Source organism: Pristis pectinata, chromosome 14 (genome assembly GCF_009764475.1).
Source record: "Pristis pectinata isolate sPriPec2 chromosome 14, sPriPec2.1.pri, whole genome shotgun sequence".
NCBI lineage: Eukaryota > Metazoa > Chordata > Chondrichthyes > Rhinopristiformes > Pristidae > Pristis > Pristis pectinata.
The window spans coordinates 2,326,397-2,351,095 of NC_067418.1; the positions used below are offsets into that span (position 1 = coordinate 2,326,397).

The 24,699-nt window shown below is 48.1% G+C and overlaps 1 protein-coding gene across 1 annotated transcript in view; it reads left to right on the forward strand.

The window, feature by feature from the left end:
• mical2a (microtubule associated monooxygenase, calponin and LIM domain containing 2a) overlaps positions 1-24,699 on the forward strand; it is a 221,235-nt gene that overhangs the window by 171,211 nt on the left and 25,325 nt on the right. The window contains exons 23-28 of the mRNA XM_052029660.1: positions 3,228-3,302; positions 5,130-5,227; positions 9,460-10,855; positions 16,874-16,959; positions 17,331-17,417; positions 21,831-21,923. Coding sequence (XP_051885620.1) covers positions 3,228-3,302; positions 5,130-5,227; positions 9,460-10,855; positions 16,874-16,959; positions 17,331-17,417; positions 21,831-21,923 — 1,835 coding nt within the window. The remainder of the gene's footprint in view (positions 1-3,227; positions 3,303-5,129; positions 5,228-9,459; positions 10,856-16,873; positions 16,960-17,330; positions 17,418-21,830; positions 21,924-24,699) is intronic.

The following is a 24,699-nucleotide window of genomic DNA, read 5'->3' on the forward strand; positions in this document are numbered from 1 at the left end:
ATTGTACTACTGTATTGAATTACAATAAAAGTAGTTCAACTCATAGAGTCATACAGCACAGAGACAGGCCCTTAGGCCCAACTGGTCGATGCTGACCAAGATGCCCATCTACGCTAGTCCCATTTCCCTCCGTACCAATGGAAAATGCTGGAAACACTCAGCAGGTCAGGCAGCATCTGTGGAGAGAGAAACAGATAATGTTTCACGTCCAGAACTAATTGTCAGAACTGAAAGGAAGCTGAGGGGAGACCTTTTCACCCAGAGGGTGGTCAGAATATGGAACGAGCTGCCAGAGGAAGTGGTTCAGACCTGTCAAAAGGCATTTGGACAGGTCCATGGACGGGAAAGGGTTAGAGGGACATGGGCCAAACGCAGGCAAATGGGACTAGTTCAGGTAGGCACGGATGAGTTGGCATGGGAAGAGTTGGGCCGAAGGGTCTGTTTCTGTGCTGTGTTACTCTAAGACTCTATAACTGGGAGAGAAAGAAACGTTAGTTGAGGTCAGAGGGAAGGAGGGGGAGATCAATGGGCATGTCCCTGATAGTGACAGGGCAGGCGCGGTAGTGTAGTGGTTAGCGTAACGCTTTACAGCGCCAGCGACCCAGGTTCAATTCCCGCCGCTGTCTGTAAGGAGTTTGTCTGTTCTCCCCATGTCTGTGTGGGTTTCCTCCGGGTGCTCCGGTTTCCTCCCACATTCCAAAGACGTACGGGTTAGGAAGTTGTGGACATGCTATGTTGGCGCCGGAAGCGTGGCGACACTTGCGGGCTTCCCCCAGAACACTCTACGCAAAAGATGCATTTCACTGTGTGTTTCGATGTACATGTGACTAATAAAGAAATCTTATCTTATCTTATAGTGTGGAGACTGGGTGACCTAACCTAGCAATTAAAATCTGAGTTGGCTTATCTTTGACTTTCAAGTAATTAGTGTCACAAAAATAAAAATAGGGGAAGTTGTGGCTCGGAGAAAAGTTAAAGGTGGTGTCAGCCGATGGAAAAATTTTACAATGTTGCTGGAAAATGTAATGTCTGAGGATGGGAAATATTCAAAATTCAGCAAAGGATTGAGAGGGGGACCAAGGCGGTCCAGCTAGAAATGTAAAGAGATTGTAAAATCTGCCATAAAAAGAAAAAAAGATTAGCTAATGTTAATCTGTGTCCCTCACAGAAGAGCTGTATTGGTAAATAAGGAATGGCAGAGAAGCCGAAGAAATATTTTGTGTCTGTCTTTGGGAAGATACAAACAAAATTCCTGGATATGGAGACAAGAGACCACAGATGCCGGAATCCAGATCAACACCCAGTCTGCTGGAGAAACTCAGCGGGTCGAGCAGCATCCGTGGGGGGGGAAAGGAATTGTCGACGTTTGGGGTCAGAACCCTGCATCAGGACTGACGGAGGTCAGATCAGGTCCCGATGCAAGGTTCTGACCCTAAATGTCAACAATTCTTCTCCCCCCACAGACGCTGCTCGACCCGCTGAGTTCCTCCAGCAGACTGGGTGTTGCTCGAGCCTTCAGGATGTAGGGAGGAGAACAGGTCGATGAATGAGACACTGAAAGAAACTAACATTAGTACCGAACTTACACGGGGCTTTGCTGAGACAAGACATCTTTATTAGTCACATGTACATCAAAACACACAGTGAAATGCGTCTTTGCGTAGAGTGTTCTGGGGGCAGCCCTCAGGTGTCGCCACAGTTCCGGCGCCAACATAGCATGCCCACAACTTCCTAACCTGTACGTCTTGGGAATGTGGGAGGAAACCGGAGCACCCGGAGGAAACCCACATAGACACGGGGAGAATGTACAACCTCCTTACAGATGGCGGCCGGAATTGAACTCGGGTCACTGGCGCTGTAATAGTGTTACACTAACTGCTACACGACCGTGCCTGCCCTTAGGAATAGTAACGGGAAAAAATCACTGGTGGGAGTTGTCTATAGGTCACCACATAATAACATTACAGTGGCACAGGCAGTAAACCAAGAAATAGATGTAGCAGAGGATGCGGAGAGTCTGCAGAGAGATATCAATAGGTTAAGTGAGTGGTAAGGGTCTGGCAGATGGAGTACAATGTTGGTAAATGCAAGGTCATCCACTTTGGAAGGAAAAATGGAAGATCAGATTATTACTTAAGTGGTGAAAGATTGCAGCATGCTGTTGTGCAGAGGGACCTGGGAGTGCTTGTGAATGAATCACAAAAGGTTGATTTATTGGAACTGTACAGTTGGAATGTTCTGAATCCGCCTTGTATTACACATCAACGTCGGACAACCTCTCGTCAGGGGTGTCCTCAGAGAGAGCTCCAGAGAGGGTGTGACGTCTTCAATGTTGTGAGAGCCTCTGCCTCCACAGCCCCCTCAGGCAGTGAGTTCCAGATTCCAACCCCCTCCTCTGGGTGAAAACGTTCTTCCTCAGACCCCCTCCAGACCTCCTCCCTCATTTCCTAACCCCATGTCCCCAGATCCTGGACACTGGAGATCCCCAGGATGTTTCTCAATCACTGACGGTGATAGTTGATAGGACGGTACAGCACAGGAACAGGCCCTTCAGCCCACCATGTCTGTGCTGACCATGATGCCAATTTAAACTGATCCCATCTGCGTGCACATGGTCCATATCCCTCTATTACTTGCCTGATGCTATTGATTGCTTAGGGAAAGTGATTAATCTTTTGCTTGGAGCATCACGTTTCCAACATCATTGAAAAGAGAACAATTTAAGGATCTGTGAAGGACCTTGGCTTGTCTTCAGGTTTGTGACAGGAGCCAGATTAACATCAGTGACCATTTGGTGAACTACATTACCACCTGGTGGCATATTCAAGTAACTGCACCCTTTCTCTCCCCACCGCAACAACGTCCTCTGACAGCAACACACGAGATGCTGGAGGAACTCAGTGGGTCAGGCAGAACTTGTGGAGGGAAATGGACAGTCGAGGTTTCAGGTCAAGTCCCTTCATCAATGTCCAGGTGAGGTTCTCGATCCGAAAGGTTGACTGTTCATCTCCCTCCACAGATGCTGCCTGACCCACTGAGTTCCTCCAGCAGGTTGGATGTTGTTCCAGATTCCAGCATCTGCAATCTTCTGTGTCTCCAACTTCCTCCTTAAGGTCTTTTAACAGAAGTAAAATCTATTTTATAGAAGTGTTTTCAAAGAGAACAAGTATAGATTTTTTTCAAACCCATTCATTAATATTTTCTGCTTTTTAATCTCTCATCCACAGCCCTAAGGCGAGCTAACAGCTTCCATTCCCCAGCCACGGACAGGCAGGAAAAGTGGAGGAATAAAATCCGTAACAGTAAGGATGGGAATATCGCATCCCTCAGCCTGTCACCCGCTTCCCTCTCACCATCCCACTGTTAACTACAGAGGGAGAGTCACTCTGTGGGAGGGGCAGTACTGAGGGAGGGTCACACTGTGGGAGGGGCGGTACTGAGGGAGGGTCACACTGTGGGAGGGTGGTACTGAGGGAGGGTCACACTGTAGGAGGGTCAGTGAGGGAGGGCGCGTGGAGGATCTCCTGGTGGGTCTTCTGCTGGGCCTGGCCAAGCTGGCCATCCACAGGACGCGGCGGCGGGCGGCCGAGGGTACCGGCCGGTCTGCCTGCCTGTCCGTCTTCCGCGCTTACGCGCGCGCGCGGGTGTGTTTAGAGAGGGAGCACGCGGTTTCCGCGGGCACCCTGGCTGAGTTCCACGCTCGGTGGGCCCCTCAGGAGATCGCATGTGTCGTGGACGGTACAAACGTGATTCTTATTTGAAATGTTGCGTGTTGTGTTAGCGGGTGTAGCGTCGCGTGTGTGTTTCGTTAGTATTAGTTTGCATTCTCTACCGTAGTATGTCGTTGCTTAGTTTCTTCTTTTCTGTATTAGATGTAGTGTATTGACAAAAAAAGGGTCAGTGAGGGAGGGTCACACTGTGGGAAGGGTGGTACTGAGGGAGGGTCACACTGTGGGAAGGGCAGTCCTCATATCTGGAGCCATGTTCCAGAAGTCAGTGCAGTGAGCCCTTGTTGTACCCCTGCTCTGGTTCTGGCAGTGTTCCGGGGCTGGATTCATTAACGCCTGGATAGGAGCTGCCAGACATCCGACACTCCAACCCCCCTGCAGGGAAACAGGTGGGAGAAAGAGCCCCGAGTTTCCCTGCTGTCCTTTAATCTCCCTCAAGGGGGCAGTAAAAGCTCATGTGACTTCATAGCACAATGTTTGGTTATTTCTTATCCAAATAATAATTTAATTACAGATCAACCTGATTACAGATGTATACACTAACATATTATTTGTTAATGTTATAGCCAACCTGTTGGTTAGCAGTGATAACCATTTTTATTTCCGAAGTGACCTTGGCTCCATTGACTGTACTGGAAGCTCCCTCAGGAGATGTGATGAAGTTCAAGGCTGCCAACCCTTCCAGGAAATTCTGTCAATTAAAGATTAATTCCTACACAAGTGTCTGGCTGAAAATCTGGGACTTAAAATAATTGAGTGACCGTAGCAATTTGCTTGGACACTTTCCATTACTAGTTTTAAAAATATTGGAGGAGACATTCTGAATTGTCCAATCAAATAATGAAGATGCTTGCTCCTTTCCCATTGGCAAGGAAGTTGGTTATCTGCTGGGATTGACAAATGGTGTGGCCAATGGGAGCAGAGGTCATATACTGATGGTCCCAGCACAGGGTCAGAAATTCGTTCATTGGTTGTGCCCCCAACACTGACAAGGCCAGCATTTATTGACCATCCCTAATCACTCCCCCCAGAAGGTGAGGGTGAACTGCTGAAGTCCTTCTGGTGAAGGGGAGGGAGTTCCAGGACTCAGACCCAGTGATGGTGAGGGAATGGTGATGTATTTCCAAGTCAGGATGGGGGGTGACTTGGAGGGGAACCTGCCCCTGTTCTCCTGTTTGGCAAAGGACCCCTGGTGCGTTGGCGTACCATGTAGATGACTGGGTCCTTGTGAAGTTCATGGTGTTGAATGCCAAGGGGGGGGGGGGGGGTGTGTGGAGTGTTTAGGCCAACCTCATCACCTGCCACAGGTGTAGGACAGCTTCATCAGGCGTCTCACCGAGGCCACAACATGGTCACTTCACCCTCGGGGCTGACAGTTCTACTCTGTGTTTCCGATTAAAGAGCTGCCACAGTTGTTGCGAAGGAAGGTAGAGCAGCCGGTGAGAGAGGGAGCAGTGAATCCACCGACCTCTCCCGGGGATCCGGAACATGGATCGCAGGTATGTGTCACCAGCATCACCGCTGGGGGGCTTCGCGATGGTTCCCTGCAACTGACTGACCAGCTACTGGGAAGGTCAGTTTATTGTCAGATGCACAAGTCCATGTGTGCACAGGTGCAATGAAAAACTTACTTGCAGCAGCGTCACAGGCACAGAGCATCAGATAAGCAGCATTCACAAGGAAAATGTACATTAAACATAAGTTATACACAATTTTCACAAGAAAGAACACAATTAGAACAAGAAACACAAGGTTTATTTTAGTGCAAAGTAGTCACAGCGTTGCTAAACTGCAGTGATTAGGGTTGTGCCGGTTGGTTCAAGAACAGAATGGTTGAAGGGAAGTAGCTGTTCCTGAACCTGGTGGTGTGGGACTTCAGGCTTCTGTACCTCCTGCCTGGTGGGAGCTGCGAGAAGATGGCACGGCCCGGATGGTGGGGATCTTTGATGATGGATGTTGCCTTCTTGAGGCAGCGCCTCCTGTAGAGCTGTTTGACTTCACAATCTACCTTGTTACGACCTTGCACCTGCAATGCACTTCCCTGTAGCTGTGACATTTTACTCTGTATTTTGTTATTGTTTTACCCTGTACTACCTCAATGCACTGTGTAATGAATTGATCTGTACGATCGGTATGCAAGATAAGTTTTTCATTATACCTCGGTACAAGTGACAATAATAAACCAATACCAATACCAGATACCACCGATGGTGGGGAGGGATGTGCCTGTGATGTATTGGGCAGAGTCAACTACTCCCTGCAGCTTCCTACACGCCCGTGCATTCGAATTGCTGTACCCGCAACATCGGTGAGAATCCCTCCCCATTCAAGAGTCTGATAAAAGCAGGATAGAAGCTGTCCTTGAGCCTGGTGGTACGTGCTTACAGGCTTTTGTATCTTCTGCCCGATGGGAGAGGGGAGAAGAGAGAATGACCAGGTGGGTGGGGTCTTTGATTATGCTGGCTACTACACCAGGACAGCAAGAGGTATAGACAAGAGTCCATGGAGGGGAGGCTGGTTTCCGTGACGTGCTGAGCTGTGTCCACAACTCTCTGCAGTTTCTTACGGTCACAGGCAGAGCAGTTGCCGTACCATGCCGGGATGCATCCGGATCAGATGCTACAGAACAACGCCTCACAGCACCCAGTATCACATCTTCAATGCTTTGCTTTTATTGGTTCTTTGAGATCACTGACATGACCAATATTTATTGTCCAACCCTCTCTGCCCCTGAGGTGGGGCTGAGCTGTCATCTTGACCCACTGCAGTCCTTCTGGGGAAGGTGCTCCCGCGGTGCTGTTAGGGAGGGAGTCCCAGGGTTTGGACCCAGTGACGGTGAAGGAACAGTGATGTATTTCCAAGTACGGTGTGTGACCGGGAGGGGAACCTGCAGGTGGTGGTGTTCCCCTCCTGCCCTTGTTCCCCTTGGTGGTGGGGGTCACCAGTTTGGGAGATGCTGTGTGCATTTTGTAAATTTCAGATAAGGTTCAGAGGGACATGGGCCAAACGCGGGCAGATGGGACCTTGTTCGGCATGGACAAGTTGGGCCGAAGGGCCTGTTTCCATGCTGTGTGACTCTAAATGGTGCACACTGCAGCCACTGTGCGCTAGTGGTGGAGGGGAGGGAGTGTTCAGGGGGGTGGGTGGGGTGTGTCAGTCAAGTGGGCTGCTGTGTCCTGGATGGTGTCGAGCTTCTCAGGAGTTATTGGAACTGCACTCACCCAGGCGAGCGGGGAGTGTTCCCTCACACTCCTGACTAGCTGTTCGAAAGGCCTTGGGGTGTCAGGATGTGAGTCACTCACTGAGGGACGCCCAGCCTCACTGGTACAATGGTGCAACACCTCCTCACCTCCAACTGGGGGTCATCCCCTCCGTCTGCAGCTGCCTGGAGTATTTGTTTAGGCCTGTTAGGTGGGAGCTCCTGACTCAGAAGTCAGAGGGAGTGATGTACGGAGCTGTGTTGTGCAGGGAATGATCTCCATGGACAGCCCTTCGGGTGAGACAGAAGAGGAGACAAAATGAAGGAGTATTATTGAAGGGCTCCAAGATGGAAAGATGAACATTTAAGGCTGTGACTACTGTGGCCGAGTTGCACACTCCATCACCACCTTCTCCGGTGGTTCAGGGATGGGCTCTGACTGCCAGAGCTGTCCACTTCCCAGATATGGCTGCAAACCAACAGCGACCCCACCTCTGCCACGTCTTAGAACATCCATCCTTGAGGCTGACTGTCTGGGAGGTAACTACGGAGTTTACAGGGAGGTCAAGAGGGGACAGGGCTGAGGTACGTGAAATAAGATAAGATAAGATCTCTTTATTAGTCATGTGTACATCGAGACACACAGTGAAATGTATCTTTTGTGTAGAGTGCTCTGGGGGCAGCCCGCAAGTGTCGCCACGCTTCCGGCGCCAACATAGCACGCCCACAACTTCCTAACCCGTATGTCTTTGGAATGTGGGAGGAAACCCACGCAGACACAGGGAGAACGTACAAGCTCCTTACAGACAGCAGCCGGAATTGAACCCAGGTCGCTGGTGCTGTAATAGTGTTACGCTAACTGCTACACTACTGTGCCTTTATGAGGGGTTTAGATAGAATTGACTGTAGGAACCTTTCCCATTATCAGAGGTGAATAAAACTGGAGGTGAATAAAACTGGAGGTCATAGATTTAGGGAAAGGGAGAGGGGACCTGAGGGCGACCTTCTTCACCCAGAGAGTAGCTGGAACACACTGCAGAGAGAGTGGTGGGAGCAGGGTCACTGCCAACATTTGAGAAGTGTCCAGACCAGCACAAATCACCCAGGTATAGAGGGCTACGGGCCAAGTGCTGGAAGGTGGGATTAATTATGGGTCAGCATGGACTTGGTTCATGGACAAAGTTTATTCTTGGCTAGCATAGACATGATGTGCTGAGTCAATCAGCACAGAAACTGTCCCTTCAGCCGACCTGGCCTGTGCTGGGCGTCGAGGATTTATCCAATCCCATTCGCCAGCGCTGGGGCTGTACCCTTCCACACCTCGGCCATTCAAGCGCTCGTCCAGATACTGAAATGTTGTGAGGGTTTATGCCTCCACCTCCCCCTCAGGCAGTGCGTCCAGATTCCAACCCCCCACCCTCAGATCCCCTCTAAATCTTGTACCACTTACGAATCATATCTCCAACACCCATCACTTACGAATCATATCTCCAACACCCACATCCAGATCACTAATATATAAGTTTTAATGGTTTCCTTTCAACGAAAGGTGGAAATGGGTTAGTGAGAGGAAGGTGGACACCTCTCTGCAAATGGTAATGTAGGCTGGGTCAGTGGTAAGTTCAAACCTGGGCTTGTTAGATTTCTGTTAACCAATTGGATTAATGGAAGTGTTTCATTTGTATATCAACCATGTTCTCCACCGAGGTAGAGGTGTGGGCCTAATTTTCTAAAGAGGGGAATAGAGTTACAAAATGGGGTGTGGAATTAACAGAAGGAAATACAGTTAACTCGAGCAGGCAGCACCCGTCACTGAGGGCCCTCACCACCCAGGACATGTCCTCTTCTTGTTACTACCATCGGGGAGGAGGTACAGGAGCCTGAAGATCCACACTCAATGATTCAGGAACAGCTTCTTCCCCTCCGCCATCAGATTTCTGAACGGTCCATGAACCCTCCCTCGTTATTCCTTTATTTCTGCACTATTTATTTATTTTGTAATTTATAGTAATTTTATGTCTTTGCACCGTACAGCTGCCACAAAACTACACATTTCATATCCTCTAAGTCATGATAATAAACCTGATTCTAATTAACTAGTGGGGTAATGGGATTGACCAGTTTTGATATTATTTGAAATATTTTGTCACTCCTGATAGAAGTTTATAAAATTATGAGAGGATTACATGGGGGAGATAATCAGAATCTTTTTTCCGGGGTAGAAATGTCAAGTACTAGAGGGCATGACATTTAAGGTAAGAGGGGAAAGTTCAAAGGAGATGTGTGGGGCAGGTTTTTTTACACAGAGAGCGGTGGGTGCCTGGAATGTGCTGCCAGGGGTGGGGGTGGAGGCAGATACGATAGTGGGGTTTGTTAGATAGCCACCTGAATGTGCAGGGAATGGAGGGATGTGGATCATATGCAGGCAGAAGGGATTTAGTTTAATTCAACACAGACATGGTGGGCCGAAGGGCCTGTTCCTGTGCTGTACTGTTCTATGTTCTATGTTCAATGTTCTATGTTCTATTTCAGCTCCGGCCAAAGCTGATGAGGGGTCACTCCTTACCAATTAGGTCACCACGGCAACAAAGAGCTGTCACGAGTCCAGAGGTTGCGGTCCCCGTTCCCCAACCTCCTCTGGGAACCAAAGCTAAAGCCCAAGTGACCACCAGGAGGCTGCACCTGCCCCCCGCAAACCAGTCCCCCCGGATGGTCCACAAGTTGTCTTCCTGGGAGAGCAGTGGCCTTGCAAAAGCTGGGGAGGGACATCCGACAGATTCGCGCTTTAGGACCAAACTGACCGTGAAGCTCAAGGACACCCTTGGCCCAGAAACCAGCTCGTCAGAACATCATGGCACCTCAGAAGGTGAGGTGGGAGCAAGCAGCTCAGTCCAACGAAACCCGGTGTCTGCAGATGGAGAGAGCATCAACTCTCCCACAGCGCCGGCCCACTCACCGGACCAGAGCTCTCCAATCACGAGTCATGCATCCACAGGAACGGAGCAGGAGGATGCGGTGTCCAGAGGAATGGAGTACAGTGCCGGAGAGATGTACCTTTCAAACCGTGACGGAAAGAATTCAGGTGCAACTGAGACTAGGTCCTCGGTTTTAACCCAACCAACCATTTCAATAACTTTGGACAAGTTCAGCCCTCCAGTCTCTCCCAGTGTGGAAGGTGCCCCTGCCAAAAGTCCAGGCCTGGAGTCTCCCAAGTCACCTCTGAGTATTTTGGTGAATGCATTCAGGAAGTCTTTCTTTGACAGCAAGAGCTCTGGGTTGTCAAACACAGTGGAACAGACCCATGAGAAGAAGACAAGGATGAGGTGGGCGAGACCCTTCTCGAACAGTTCCTTCCATGGATTGTCTCGTGGGGTCTTCAACCCTTCCACAGCGGACACGTCCCTGGCACCAAAGGACAGCCACTGGTTGCGCTCCATTAGACCACGATCTCCTGTTCCAAACCAGAATGGCGGATCGACTTCAGAACCTCTCGCTTCACCTTACCCAGGGGACTTCCCCAACTCCTTGTTGCTCAGCGCCTCAGCCGAAGATTCCAGCAGCAGCGGCCGGAATGACAACCGACCTTCCAACGCCAGAGAGATGGAGAAGGAAGACGAGCCACGTTTCGGGGGGAATGTTTCATTAAAGGCAGTCAGTCCTGGTTGGGGAAACGTTCCCAGCTGGAGGACCAAGGGTTTGTTTCCCTCAGTGAAGAAGGGAAGCCCAACCCAGGAGATCAATGAGAACCCAACCTCTGCTTTGGATGATGCTAAGGAGGGGACCTTGAGGGGCGATATCTGGAGGCTGATGACCAGCTTTAAGAGGAAGAGCTTCAGGCATAAAGAGATGAAGAGGTCGATGCCCAAAGCGTTCAGCTCTACATGTCTTCCCAAGCTCCAAGATGCTAACGGACTTGACACGCTCCCAGGTATCTCTACACCTCGTGGGCACAGGCTTAAAGTGAGAAGGGAAAGATTTAGAAGGGATCTGAGGGGCAAGTTTTTCCACACAGAGGGCAGTGGGTATATGGAACAAACTGCCAGAGGAAATGGTGGAGTTATGTTTAAAGACACTTGGACAGCTACAAGGACAGGAGTTGAGAGGGATATGAGGCAAAAGCAGGCAATGGGACTAGCTTAGATAAGAAAATCATGGACCAGTTGGGCCGAAGGGCCTGTTTCTGTGCTGTGTGACTCTATGACATGTCTTGTCAAAATCTTGGATCTAGGAGTATTCAATCCGAATATCTTCCAAATGGCAGGAGAACACAAGTGCAGAGCTGAGAGGTTGAGGTGCCTGTGGACAGGTGATAAATTGGTTTATTACAGTCACAGGTACCGAGGTACAGTGAAAAACTTTGCTTTGCATGCCACCCATACAGATCATTTCATCACATCAGTGCATTGAGGTAGTACAGGGGAAAACAATAACAGAATGCAGAATAAAGTGTTACAGTTACAGAGAAAGTGCAGGGCAGGCAGACAATAAGGTGCAAGGTCATAACAAGGTAGATTGTGAGGTCAAGAGTCCATCTTATTGTACTAGTGATAATCAAAGGACTGTAGATGCTGGAAATCTGAGATAAAACAGACAATGATAGAAACACTCAGCAGGTCAGGCAGCACCTGTGGGGAGAGAGACAGAGTTAACACTTCAGTTTGAAGAAGACTTCTTCTGAAGGGTCATAGAGTCATACAGCATGGAAACAGGCCCTACCGCCCAACTCGTCCATGCCGACTGTGTTGCCCAGCGAGCTAATCCCATTTGCCTGCGTTTGGCCCACAGCCCTCTACACCTCTCCTATCCATGGACTTATCTAGACGGCTTTTAAACGTTGCTAATGTGCCCACCTCAACCACTATTTCTGGCAGCTCATTCCAAATACGCACCACCCTTTGTGTGGAGAAGCTGCCCCTGATGTCTCCAACCTGAAACATTCACTCTCTCTCTCCACAGATGCCGCCTGACCAGTGGTGTCTGTTTTATCTCAGATTCCCAGCATCTGCAGTTTTTCTTTGCTCTTTGACCACTTCCCTCTGATCCTCTCTCCCTTGTGTTCACCCAGCTTCCTGTTAACCACTCTCTGGGAAGAACTTTCCCCCGGTTGGAATTATTGGCCCCAGGTTGCTCTTTCCGCACCAGTGGGAATAAATTCTTCGTCAACACCATCAAAATCTTGCATAATCAGAAAACCCTCTCGTCACACCTCTCCTGATGCTCCAACTCTCTCACCAACAGTTTCAAGCTAACATTTTATTTCTCCTTATTATGACATAGAAGGAAGCCATTCAACCCATTGGTCTATGCTAGCTCTCACAGCAATCCTATCAATCCCATCCCCGTTACCTATTCACTCTCACATGCCCGTTAACTAGCCCGACTCTCCTCTCAGCCGCCTATACTCAGGGTAATTTACAGTGGCCAATTAACCTACACACCAAACCCTATCACTGCAATGGATTAAACGTGTTGTGAAACATCTCCCGTTCTCAGGAAGCCTGGCCCAGTGGTCGGGGTTATAGGTACTTTTAGCTCAAATGGGTCCTCTTGGCCGTAAGAATCCTCACCAACCAAACACTTACACCGATCCCATCTCATTTCCCCTCCCATTCCCGTCAACTCCCCCAGATTCTACCCCTCACCTACACACAAGAGGCAATTTACAGCGGCCAGTTAAGACAAGATCTTTATTAGTGACATGTACATCGAAACACACAGTGAAATGCACCTTTTGTGTAGAGTGTTCTGGGGGCAGCCCGCAAGTGTCGCCACGCTTCCGGCGCCGACATAGCATGTCCACAACGTACGTCTTTGGGACGTGGGAGGAAACCGGAGCACCGGGGGAAACCCACGCGGTCACAGGGAGAACATGCAAAGTCCACACACGGACAGTGCTGGAGGTCAGGATCGAACCCGGGTCTCTGGAGCTGTGAGGCAGCAGCACTACCTGCTGCCTCACCGTGCCTCCCCCCCACACTTTCTGCAGCATTTGCTCTTCGCAACACTGGATTAATGGTGCTGTGTTGAAATGTGTTAACATTGGCTTGTGTCATACCCACAAACCTGCGTGTAACTGCTCATACAGCAGGCACAGGGCAAATATGAATATTTATGTTGTTAATTTGTGTTGTTGGTTAGCAAGTTATCAATATTTCATCACAGCACAATAGTTTTCAATTACCCTATTGAAATGTTTATTTTTAAATCTCACTAGACAGGATGACGCCAAATGTTTTCCATCCAGCAGATGTCTGCAGTGTGAATACGTTTTCCAGATGCCGCAGTGCCAAAGGCTATTTAGTTTAAGACAACAGGAATTAACAGGGCTGCTGAGCCAATGTAACTTGGAGCCCTGCAGCATCTGACTGAAATATTATTTGTGCTTTATATATTCGTGTATTAAAGTACAGCTTTCAAAACTCACCAGCCAAACTATACTGCAACAAATCTTGACTCTGTGCATGTGAAACCACAGATGATTTTACACCTCTTCTTATTTTTAATTCCCCTTTGAATTCAATGGAAATAAAATCCAGGGGAGAAGCAAAATCCCTCGCCATCACTCAACTTGACTGCACAAAGTCGCACTCCACACAAACCTGTAAAGTGATACGCAAACACAGCTCAGCGGCTGGGGATAGATAGACAGATAGAGTCAGACAGAACGGAAACAGGCCCTTCGGCCCAACTAGTCCATGCCGACCAAGATTCCCAGCTAAGCTGGTCTCATTTGTCTGTGTTTGGCCCATATCCCTCCAGACCTTTCCTATCCATGGACCTGTCCAAGTGCCTTTTAAATGTTGTTAATGTACCTGCCTCAACCACTTCCTCTGGCAGCTCGTTCCATGTACTGACCAGCCTCTGCATGAAAAAGTTGCTACTAAATCTCTCCCCTCTCACCTTAAACCTATGCCCCCTGGTTCCACAGAAATCAAAAGGTGTTCAGGGATACCTGGGTGTCCATATGTATAAAGTTAACCTGCAGTACAGCAGCAGTTAGGAACTACAGAGGATTTGGGTGGATGGATAGAGACCTGTATAGAGGCCATGTCTGCAATATGGCTCTGGCTTCCCAACCCAGGGAGATATATACCTGTGTCAGAGGGAGTGTAGCAAACGTTCACCAAACTGGTTGTTAGAATGGCGAGTGTGCAGTATGAGATAAATTTGCCCTGTACTCAAAAGTGTTCTGATGTGAGGTGGTCTCATTGAAGCATCCAAAGTTCTTATAGGGTTGACAGGGTAGATGCAGGGGGGTGGTCTCCCATGGCTGGGGAGTCTAGAACCAGGGGTCACCGTCTCAAAGTGAAAGGTCTGCCGTTCAGGACAGAGATGTGCTGCACTGTTCTATGTAATATGGTTACCATATCTAACTCAGGTGGTATGATGGTGCAACAATTAGTGTCACTGCCCCACATCTCCAGAGACCCAGGTTCAATCCTGACTTCCGATCCTGTCCATGTGGAGTTTGCATGTCCTTCCCGTGACCCCCGGCTGCTCCAGTTTCCTCCCACGTCCCAAAGACGTGCAGGTCGGTGGGTTAATTGACCTCTGTAAAATTGCCCCTAGTGCAGGTGAGAGGTAGAATCTAGGGGGAATCGGTGGGAATGTGCATAGAATAGGTTTCAAGACTATAGGGGAATAAGGACAAGGAAAATTGGACTGATGGGAATGTTCTGCTGGGACCCAGAATAGATCCAAATGGACTGAATGCCCTTGTGTTATATTAAGAAAGTTCAAAAATACATTTGTAAGTGAGAAGCTCCAACATGTGTACACTCCTGCTTCAGGCTTCCTGATCCCTATTCATCCTCATTCCACCAGTGGCTGCTGTACCTTGTGCTGTAAATGTCCACAAGAGCCCACACTACTGGGGGAGGTGTGGAGCCATGGACTGGAGATCGGTTATCGCACTGAAGACAGAGTTGGAAATAAATGGGTCTCGTTCAGGCTAGAAGGATGTAACTTGTGGACTACCCCAAGGATCAATTCTTGGCCCTCAAATTATGGGTACATTGATCTATTATTGTCACATGTATTGAAGTAAAGTGAAAAACTTTGTTTTGCATGCCATCCATACAGATCATTTCATCACATTGTTACAATGAGATGGACTCTGACCTCACGATCTACCTTGTTGTGACCTTGCACCTTATTGCACTGCACTTTCTCTGTAGCTGTGACACTTTACTCTGTACTGTTATTGTTTTTACCTGTACTACCTCAATGGACTCTCTACTAACTCAATGTAACTGCACCGTGCAATGAATTGACCTGTACGATCGGTGTGCAACTCAAGTTTTTCACCGTACCTTGGTACAAGTGACAATAATAAACCAATACCAATACCACATCGGTACATTGAGATAGTACAAGGGAAAACAATAACAGAATGCAGAATGAAGTGTGACAGTTACAGATTATATTAACGGCCTGGAGAAGAGGGCAGAGTGTAAGGTATCTAAGTTTGTCAATGACGTGAAAATAGGTGGGAGGGCATGTTGTGATGAGGTTACTTGGACTCTGAAACTGGACAGTGATGGGTTGAGTATTGGTATTGGTTTATTATTGTCACTTGTTCCGAGGTACAGTGAAAAACTTGTCTTGCATACCGATCGTACAGGTCAATTCATTACACAGTGCAGTTACATTGAGTTAGTACAGAGTACATTGATGTAGTACAGGTAAAAACAATAACAGTACAGAGTAAAGTGTCACAGCTACAGAGAAAGTGCAGTGCAATAAGGTGCAAGGTCACAACAAGGTAGATCATGAAGTCATAGTCCATCTCATTGTATAAGGGAACCATTCAATAGTCTTATCACAGTGGGGTAGAAGCTGTCCTTAAGCCTGGTGGGACGTGCCCTCAGGCTCCTGTATCTTCTACCCGATGGAAGAGGAGAGAAGAGAGAATGTCCTGGGTGGGTGGGGTCTTGGTGAAAACTTGGCAAATGGAGTTCATTGCAGGAAAGCGAGAGGTCATGCACTTCAGAAAGAGGAATCTAAATGGAGTCAAAAGAGGAATCTAAATGGAACTGCGTGAAGTTCAGAGAGATCTAAGTGCTCTTGTGCATGAATCATAAAACGTTAGCAGACAGGTGCAGCAAGCGGTTAAGAAGGTAAACCTCATAATGTTGAAGTCGAGTTTACTGTCACATGCACAGGTCCATGTGTGCACAGGTGTAATGAAAAACTTACTCGCAGCAGCATCACAGGCACAGAGCATCAGAGACACAACATTCGCAAGAAAAACATAAATTAAATATAAATGATACAAGAAATAACACAATTAGAACAAAAAACAGTCCATTGTAGTGCCAAATGGTCGAAGGATGAGAGATAGTATCAATGTCTCCAAGGAGGGGACATAGTCTCAAGATCAGGGGCTGGTCATTTAAACCTGAGGGGTGTAGAAATTTCTTCTCTCAGAGGGGTGAATCTCTGGAATTCTCTGCCCCCGAGGGTGGAGGAGGCCGGAGCATTGGATAGATTTAAGGTGGTGGATAAATACTTGAAAGATCAATGAATTGAGAGTTATGGGGCACAGAAGAGGAGCTGAGGTCAGCATAGATCAACCGTGGTCACATTGAATGGTAGGGCAGACTTGAGGGCCCAAATGACCTACTCTTGCTCCTACCTTGTGTTTCTCTCTGTCTCTCTCTTTCTCTCTCTAAGATGATTTGTAAAGTCTTTCCTTTTAACAATCTCTAGGCCATTCGCCTTCATGTGTTCCATTTAGACTTGGGGCCAGACTTTCTCTGGACATTCCTGCAACACAGTTTGAGACTTTATTTCCAAATTAAAGGCGCTATATAAAGGCAGGTTGCTCTTGGCCAGCAACGCTCAGAGTGCGAGAAGCAGGAGTAAAGATAAAATGGTTTAACTTGCCCACGCTGTGTGTGGTGACAAGGGCAGGCTTGTCTCAGACTCCCTCCTCCTATTGCAGGTCCCGATGTTCTGCTGGTGGCGTCCCAGTTCCCTGAAGATGAGTCCGAATCTTCCTTGGACGACCCATCTGAAGACAAGCAAAAGGTGAGTGTTATGTTTGTTCTTCATCAAGAGACAAACTTCGCGTGGGTTTAACATCTGAACATTTTATTAACCAACACCAGACGGCTTGCTTTCCCTCCCTTTTTACAGCCGCTTCCTGTACCCCCATGTGACCCCTTGCATTGCCTACTGGGAACTGTAGTTCTTTATTATGACTACAGAATAACACAGTGAGGTCCTCAGCAGCTGATGTTCTCTGCCACCCGAGGATTTCTGGCTTCTGTTTTGTTCCTGACTTCCAGCATTTGCAGTAATTCTAGCACCCCGACCAATCCGTGGCTCTGCAACCCTCCCTCCCGTCGTCTCCCTGACTCGGGCCGTCAGTTCTCATGGGTTTCTGTCTCCTCTTTCAGGAGAGTGGAAGGAGGCAGAGGAAGGTGCGGAACATCGCCCTCCAGCAGCTGAAACAAGAGGAAGTGAAGCGACTGCACCGAGCGCAGGTGAGAGTGCGGAATGGAAGGCACGTCACCCTCGGCATGCTGGGTGATGAACTGGGAGGTGCCCACGCCTACCAAAGGAAGCACCGTGCTCTATCTGGGGCTCTCTGACCTACTAATGTGCATTGTTAATGATCCAAGTAGTTTCACAAGAGACCTTTCAGCCAATCTCACTCTTGCTGTCTATTGACGGCAATGGGGAGCAGGGTTGGCTGGTATATGTATAAAACCATCACTGCACCAACTCAGTTACATGCGGCCAATTGGCAATCCAGATGTGGCATAATGCAGCCCACTCAGTGAATAGAGTGAAATAGATCCAGAGGCTGTTTCTCTCTCCACAGGTGCTGCCCGACCCGCTGAGTGGTTCTAGCATTTCTCTGTTTTTGTTTTGTTCAGTTATTTTTGGACTTACAAAGACCAACATACCATTTACCTTCAGGGTTGTGGTAATGGGAAGGGACTGGACCAGGGGGGACAGGGGTCTCAACCCGAAACGTCAACTGTCCATTTCCCACTGTAGATGCTGCCTGACCCACTGAGTTCCTCCAGCATCTTCTGTGTGTTGATAATATTTACCTTCCTAACTGTTTGCTGTATCTGCTTCTTAATTTTTAGTAACTTATGTACGAGGCCACCTCTAAACCCCAATGCCTTTTAATCTCTCACTATTTAGAGTCATAGAGTACTACAGAAGAGAAACAGGCCCTTCGGCCCATCTAGTCCATGCCGACCTGATCTTCAGCCTCGTCCCATCTACCTGCAGCCGGACCATATTCCTCCAAACCTCTCCCATCCATGCACCTATCCAAGCTTCTCTTAAAGGTTACAATTGAACCCACATCCACCACTTCCGCTGGCAGCTCGTTCCACACTCGCACCACCCTCTGAGTGAAGAAGTTTCCCCTCAGATTCCCCTTAAATATTTCACCTTTCACCCTAAACCTATGATTGCGTGCATTCACCCTATCTATACTCCTCATAATTTTGTATAAGATTTCCCCTCATTCTCCTGCGCTGCAGGGAATAAAGTCCTAACCTATTCAACCTTTCCCTGTAACTCAGGTCCTCAAGTCCCGGCAAAATCTGTGTAAATTTTCTCTGCACTCTTTCAAGCTTATTGATATCTTTCCTGTAGGTAGGTGACCAGAACTGCACACAATACTCTAGATTCAGCCTCACCAACATCTTGTACAACTACATAACATCCCAATGCTCTGATTTATGAAGGCCAAAGTGCCAAAAGCTCTCTTTACGACCCTACCTACCTGTGATGCCACTTTCAAGGAATTATGGATCTGTATTCCCTGGTCCCTTTGTTCTACCACATACCTCAGTACCCCACCATTCACTGTGTAAGCCTTACCCTGGTTTGTCCTCCCAAAGTACAACACCTCACACTTGTCTGCATTAAATTCCATCTGCCATTTTTCAGCCAATTTTCCTAGCTGGTCAACGTCACGCTGCAAGCTTTGATAGCCTTCCTCGCTGTCCACTACGCCCGCAATCTTGGTGTCATCCACAAAGATGCAGTACACCATTAGTCACAGGCCTCCAGTCGGAGAGGCAACTATCTACTACCACTCTCTGGCTTCTCCCGCTAAGCCAACGTTGAATCCAATGGCCCCTTCATGCTGAAAGCCAAGCGACTTAACCTTCTGGAGCAGCCTCCCATGTAGGACTTTGTCAAAGGCCTTGCAAAAGTCCATGTAGAAAATGTCCACTGCCTTTCCTTCATCAACCTTCTGGTGACCTTCTTGAAAAACTCTATGACATTGGTTGGACATGACCTAGCACGCACAAAGCCATGTTGACTATCCCTAATCAGGCCCTGTCCATCCAAATATATATCCTGTCCCTCAGAATGCCTTCTAATAATTTCTAATGACATCAGGCTTACTGGGCTATAATTTCCAACTTATTCTTGAATAACAGAACAACATTAGTTATCCTCCGGTCCTCCGGCACCTCACCCATGGCTAAGGATGTTTTAAATATCTCTGCCAAGGCCCCTGCAATTTCTGGACTAGGCCCCACAAGGTCCAAGGGGACACCTCGTCAGGCCCTGGGGATTTATCCACCTTAATTTGCCTCAAGACAGCCAGCACCTCCTCTTCCATAATCTGGATTCAGTCTATGACCTCACTACTCTTTTGCCTCAGTTCTATAGTCTCTGTGTCTGTCTCCAGAGTAAATATGGATGCAAAAACTTCACTTAAGATCTCCCCCATCTCTTTCGGCTCCACACATAGATGACCACGCTGATCTTCTAGAGAACCAATTTTGTCCCTAGCTACCCTTTTGCTCTTAATGTAGTCAGAGAAACCCTTGGGATTCTCTTTCACCCTGTCTGCCAGAGCAACATCATGTCTTCTTTTAAACCTCCTGATTTCTCTTTTAAAAAAATATTCTTTCTGCAAAGTGGATGACCTCCCATTTTCCATCTGCCACATCTTTGCCCATTCACCTTCCAGTCTTTATCCCCCTGAAGCCTCTCTGTGTCCCTGTGACAGCCACTTTGCCACCCAGATAAAGATCAACAGCAAACTTGGATATATTGCACTTCGTCCTTTTCCCAAATTGTTGCTACAGATTGATGAGGCATCCAATCATCACAGCCTGGCAGCTGAAAAATGTTTACTCCCACTTTCTGTTCTGTGCACGTTCCTCAGTGCACAACAAATCTTTCACCACCCAATCTAACTTGTGCCCTATCTTTGTTTAATAATCTCTTGGACAGCATTTTATCAAAGACTTTACTGAATCTCCAACTACACCACATCTCTAGGTTCCCTCTAATCTATTTCTCAATTGTATCCTCAAAAAAATTCCAACAGAGTCGTCAAGCATGTTTTCTTTTTCGGAAGTAGCAACACAAGTCGATGGGGCGGTAAAGAAGGCGTACGGCGCACTTACCTTCATCGGTCAGGACATTGAGTCCAAGAGTCAGGAAGCACGTTGCAGCTTTATAAAACTTTGCTTAAGTCACATTGGGAGCACTGTGTGCAGTTCTGGTCACCACATTACAGGAAGGATGTGGAGGCTTTGGAGAGGGTGCAGAAGAAGTTCACCAGGATGCTGCCTGGATTAGAGAGTATGAACTATGAGGAGAAGTTGTTTTCTCTGGAACATCAGAGGCTGAGGGGAGATCTGATAGAGGTTTATAAAAATTATGAGAGGGTAGATAGCCAGAGTCTTTTTCCCAGGGTGGAAATGTCAAATACTAGAAGGCATAGGTTTAAGGGGAGAGGGGGGGGTTTACAGGAGATGAGCAGGGAAAGTTTTTTAAACAGTGAGTGGTGGGTGCCTGAAATGGGCTGCCGGGTGGGTGGAAGCAGATATGATAGCAACATTTAAGAGGCATTTAGACATGAACAGGCAGGGAATGGAGAGATATGGTCTTTATGTTCAGGGAGATGGGATTAGTTTTGATTGGTATCATAGTTGGTATAGACATGGTGGACTGAAGGGCCTGTTCCTGTGCTGTACTGTTCTATGTTCTATGCTCTAAATCAGTTGTCTCTTCCCAGTCCTATTATTATTTTCTTAGTGCCCCGGTAACATTTCCTTAATAATAGTTTCTATCATGATACCTTCCATTGATATTAGTCTGACTGGTCTGTAGGTTCCTGCTTCCTTTCTTAAGTAGTTTAAGAATGATCCCAGAAATGAAAGGGTTAACATATGAGGAGTGTTTGATGTCCTTGGGCTGTACTCACTGGAGTTCAGAAGGATGAGGGAGGATCTCATTGAAACATACCAGATACTGAAAGGCCTGGATAGAGTGGACGTGGAGAGGATGTTTCCATCAGTGGGAGAGTCCAGGATCTGAGGGCACAGCCTCAGAATAAAGGGACGTCCCTTTAGAACTGAGATGAGGAGGAATTTCTTCAGCCAGAGGGTGTGAATCTGTGGAATTCGTTGCCACAAGAGGGCTGTGGAGGCCATGTCATTGGGTGTATTTAAGGCAGAGATTGATAGGTTCTTGATTGGTGAGGGGTCACAGGGAGAAGGTGGGATAATGGGGTTGAGAAAATGCCATGATTGAATAGAGCAGACTCGATGGGCCGAATGGTCTAATTCTGCTCTTGTATCTTCTGGTCTTCTAGAGGTTTTACATTTGCTGCTCTCCACCCCGTGTTGTAGAAACTCTGGAACTTTGGAAGATTCACCATCCACATCGCCACCTCCTTCAAAACCCTGGAATGCAGATCATCCGGTCCTGGTTATTTATCCCTTTTTACTCAGGTTAATTTCTCCAATGCTTTTGTCAAGTACTAATGTCAAATTTCTTTCAGCTCTTCATTCTTTATAGGTCTGCGCCATCTGCTATTAGTGGAAGAATTACTGTCTTCTACAAAGAAGGCAGACACAGAACCTTTGGTTAATTTCTCTACCTTTTACCTTTTGGGGCAGATTATTCAGCGGCAGCTGCAGGAGGTGGAGGAGAAGCAGCGAGTGTTGGAGGACCGCGGCGTGTTGTTGGAGAAAGTCCTTCGGGCGAGTCAGGTATTTATCCCTGCCTAGGTTCACCTCTGTATTGCTCCTTGGGGTGTGGGCATTGCCCACAGGGCTGGCATTTAGTATCCAATCCAGGCTGGTGTGTCGGGGATGAGGCACCAGCTGAGAGATCTCCTCTGACCACTTCACAGGGCAGTTTAGGGGTAAACACATCTGCATGGGCCTGGAGTTGTGTAAGAAGATCAATTTTTTTTTATTATTCATTCAAGGGATGTGGGCTTCACAGGCTGAGCCAGCATTTAACTGCCCATCCCTAGTTGCCCTTGAGAAGGTGGTGGGGAGCTGCCTTCTTGAACTGCTGCAGACCCTGAGGTGTGGGTGCATCCACAGTGCTGTGAGGGAGGGAGTTCCAGGACTTTGACCCAGTGACGGTGAAGGAACAGCGATATATTCCCAAGTCAGGATGGTGCGTGGCTCGGAGGACAAAACCCAGGGGGTGGTCCCCGGGCTTCTGTAGCCCTTGTCCTTCTAGCTGGTAGAGGTGGTGGGTTTGGAAGGTGCTGTCTGAGGGGTCTCGGTGAGTTGGTGCAGTGCCTCCTGCAGATGGTACAAACTGCTGCTACTGTGTGTCGGTGGTGGAGTGAGTGGGTGTGGATGGGGTGCCTGTCAGGTGGGCTGCTATGTCCAGTATGGTGTCGAGCTTCTTGAGTGTGGTTGAAGCTGCACTCACCCAGGCACGTGGAGAGTGTCCCATCACACTCCTGACCTGAGCCATGTAGATGGTGGACGGGCTTTGGGGAGTCAGGAGGCAAGTTCCTCACCGCAGGGTTCCCAGCATCTGACCTGCTCCTGTAGCCACACTGTGTATGTGGCTACTGCAGTTCCGTTTATTAAAATAAAAGAAAACTACAGATGCTGGAAATCTGAAATAAAAACAGAAAATGCAGAAATGTGGAACGAGTCCCGGTGAAGGGTCTTCAACTTAAAACATTAACTGGTTCTCTCTCCACAGATGCTGCCTGACCTGCTGAGTGTTTCCAGCAATTTCTGTCTTTGTTAGAAAGAACAAATGTGCTTCTGAAGTGGGCTATCAGTGAATGGGTTGGGTGTTTTACACAATCTAACTGCTTCCAGCTGCTGTAAATGCAATCATTTTATATTCCAGCTTTTGTAGTCTGCCTTTGGTTGGATTTGAACTTCTGTTCTCTGGAGTTGTTGGCCCAGTACCATCAGCTGTGCAGTTGTATCTCCACACAAAAAACACCTCTTTTTGTTCCCCTTGGGATGTAATCTGCATTTTTTACCCCTCTGTTGGAACAAAACAAAGAGGATGTTTCAGCAGTCCTTGGTTCCCATAGACAGCAAGAACAATCTACCTGCTGAACTCTGTGTATGGAGGTCTTTGGGATTGTCCCAGTTTACAACCTTACAGCACAGAAGGGGTCCATTCAGCCCATCATACCTGTACTGACATTCCAAATACCCCAGTCCCTTGCTCCTTCCCCATAGCCATACAGATTGTCTCTGAGTTCACATCCACCTAATTTTGAGGGTTCCCATTGAATTTGCCTTGGTTTGAGAGCACACCAGCCCTCTGTGCAGAGAAACGTCTGTTCTGAAACCGCGGTTCCACCCTTCTCTCACCTTTCGAGGATGCTGTTGCCTGTGTCCAGAATATGCCCATCAGTTTTCCCCTCAAGTGTGGTTTACCCTTCCCTCTGTTGGACAGGGACCTCAGCCCCATTTGCTCCATGTCCTGCCCTTGTACTTCTTCTCCCACCCAGATCGAGGACAGGGTCCTGCCCCGCCAGCCTCCTGGTGAGTGAGTCATCCACCATAATTTCCCCATCTCCAACATGGTGCCACCACCGGACACGTCCTCTGCCCTTCCACCGTTCCATGGGAACCAGTCCTCTGCCTCTCCCTGTTTCACTCTTCCATCTCCGCCAACATTTAAGGACCATCAGAACTGAAAGCATGAGGGCTGGGGTGGGTTGGAGACCCCTCACTGGTTCTGATGGAGTTGTCAACTTGAACCATTGACGCCCTGTTTTTACCTCAGATTTCCAGCATCTGCAGAGTTTTTCTGGGGTCTCTCTGCTCTTCAGTGGTGTTGCTCCAGAAATCAAGACCAGGGTTTGTCTGGTTCTCGGTCTTACGGCACCCAGCGACACCCCTTCGATGCTCTGTAGCAGGAGACCAGGAGCTTCTACTCCTGCCAACTTCTCACCTCAAGATGATTCTAGATGTTTCCAGTTACAGGCCAATTCTGCAATTTCCATATATCTTTTCGTGCTTTGCCACCATCCTCTGCAGTTGATGTCCCAGACTGTACCCAACCTCCACCACGTCCCTCCCCTCCCCTCCCTTGGGTTGATGTCATCTGCAGACCCTGCAGAGCTGCTCCTCACTGCCTTGTGTACATCAGCAGGAGAGGTGGAGGCCAGCGCTGAAACCACCTCTCACCTTTCGCCAGGCAACATTTAACCCCTGCACTGGGCTTCTAGCACTGGGGATGGACAGCATCCATTCTACTACCTCCCCCCCAAACTTAATGCCACACATTCTGACTTTAGTCATAACTCTACCATAGCCAAGGCTTTTTGTGGTTGCCATGACTACTGAAAGCCTAGGGCTAACTGTTAACAAGTGCAGTTACAATAGTGACATTCTATAATAACTTGCTTCCATCAAGGTCATTTAATATAGCTTTCAACTCTTTAAATGTTGAATCTTGTAATATCATTTTTCAGACTATAACAGCTTTGAGGGTCTCTCATACTACAGGAGAGAAATCTTCTCCACTTATCTTGATATTACCTGA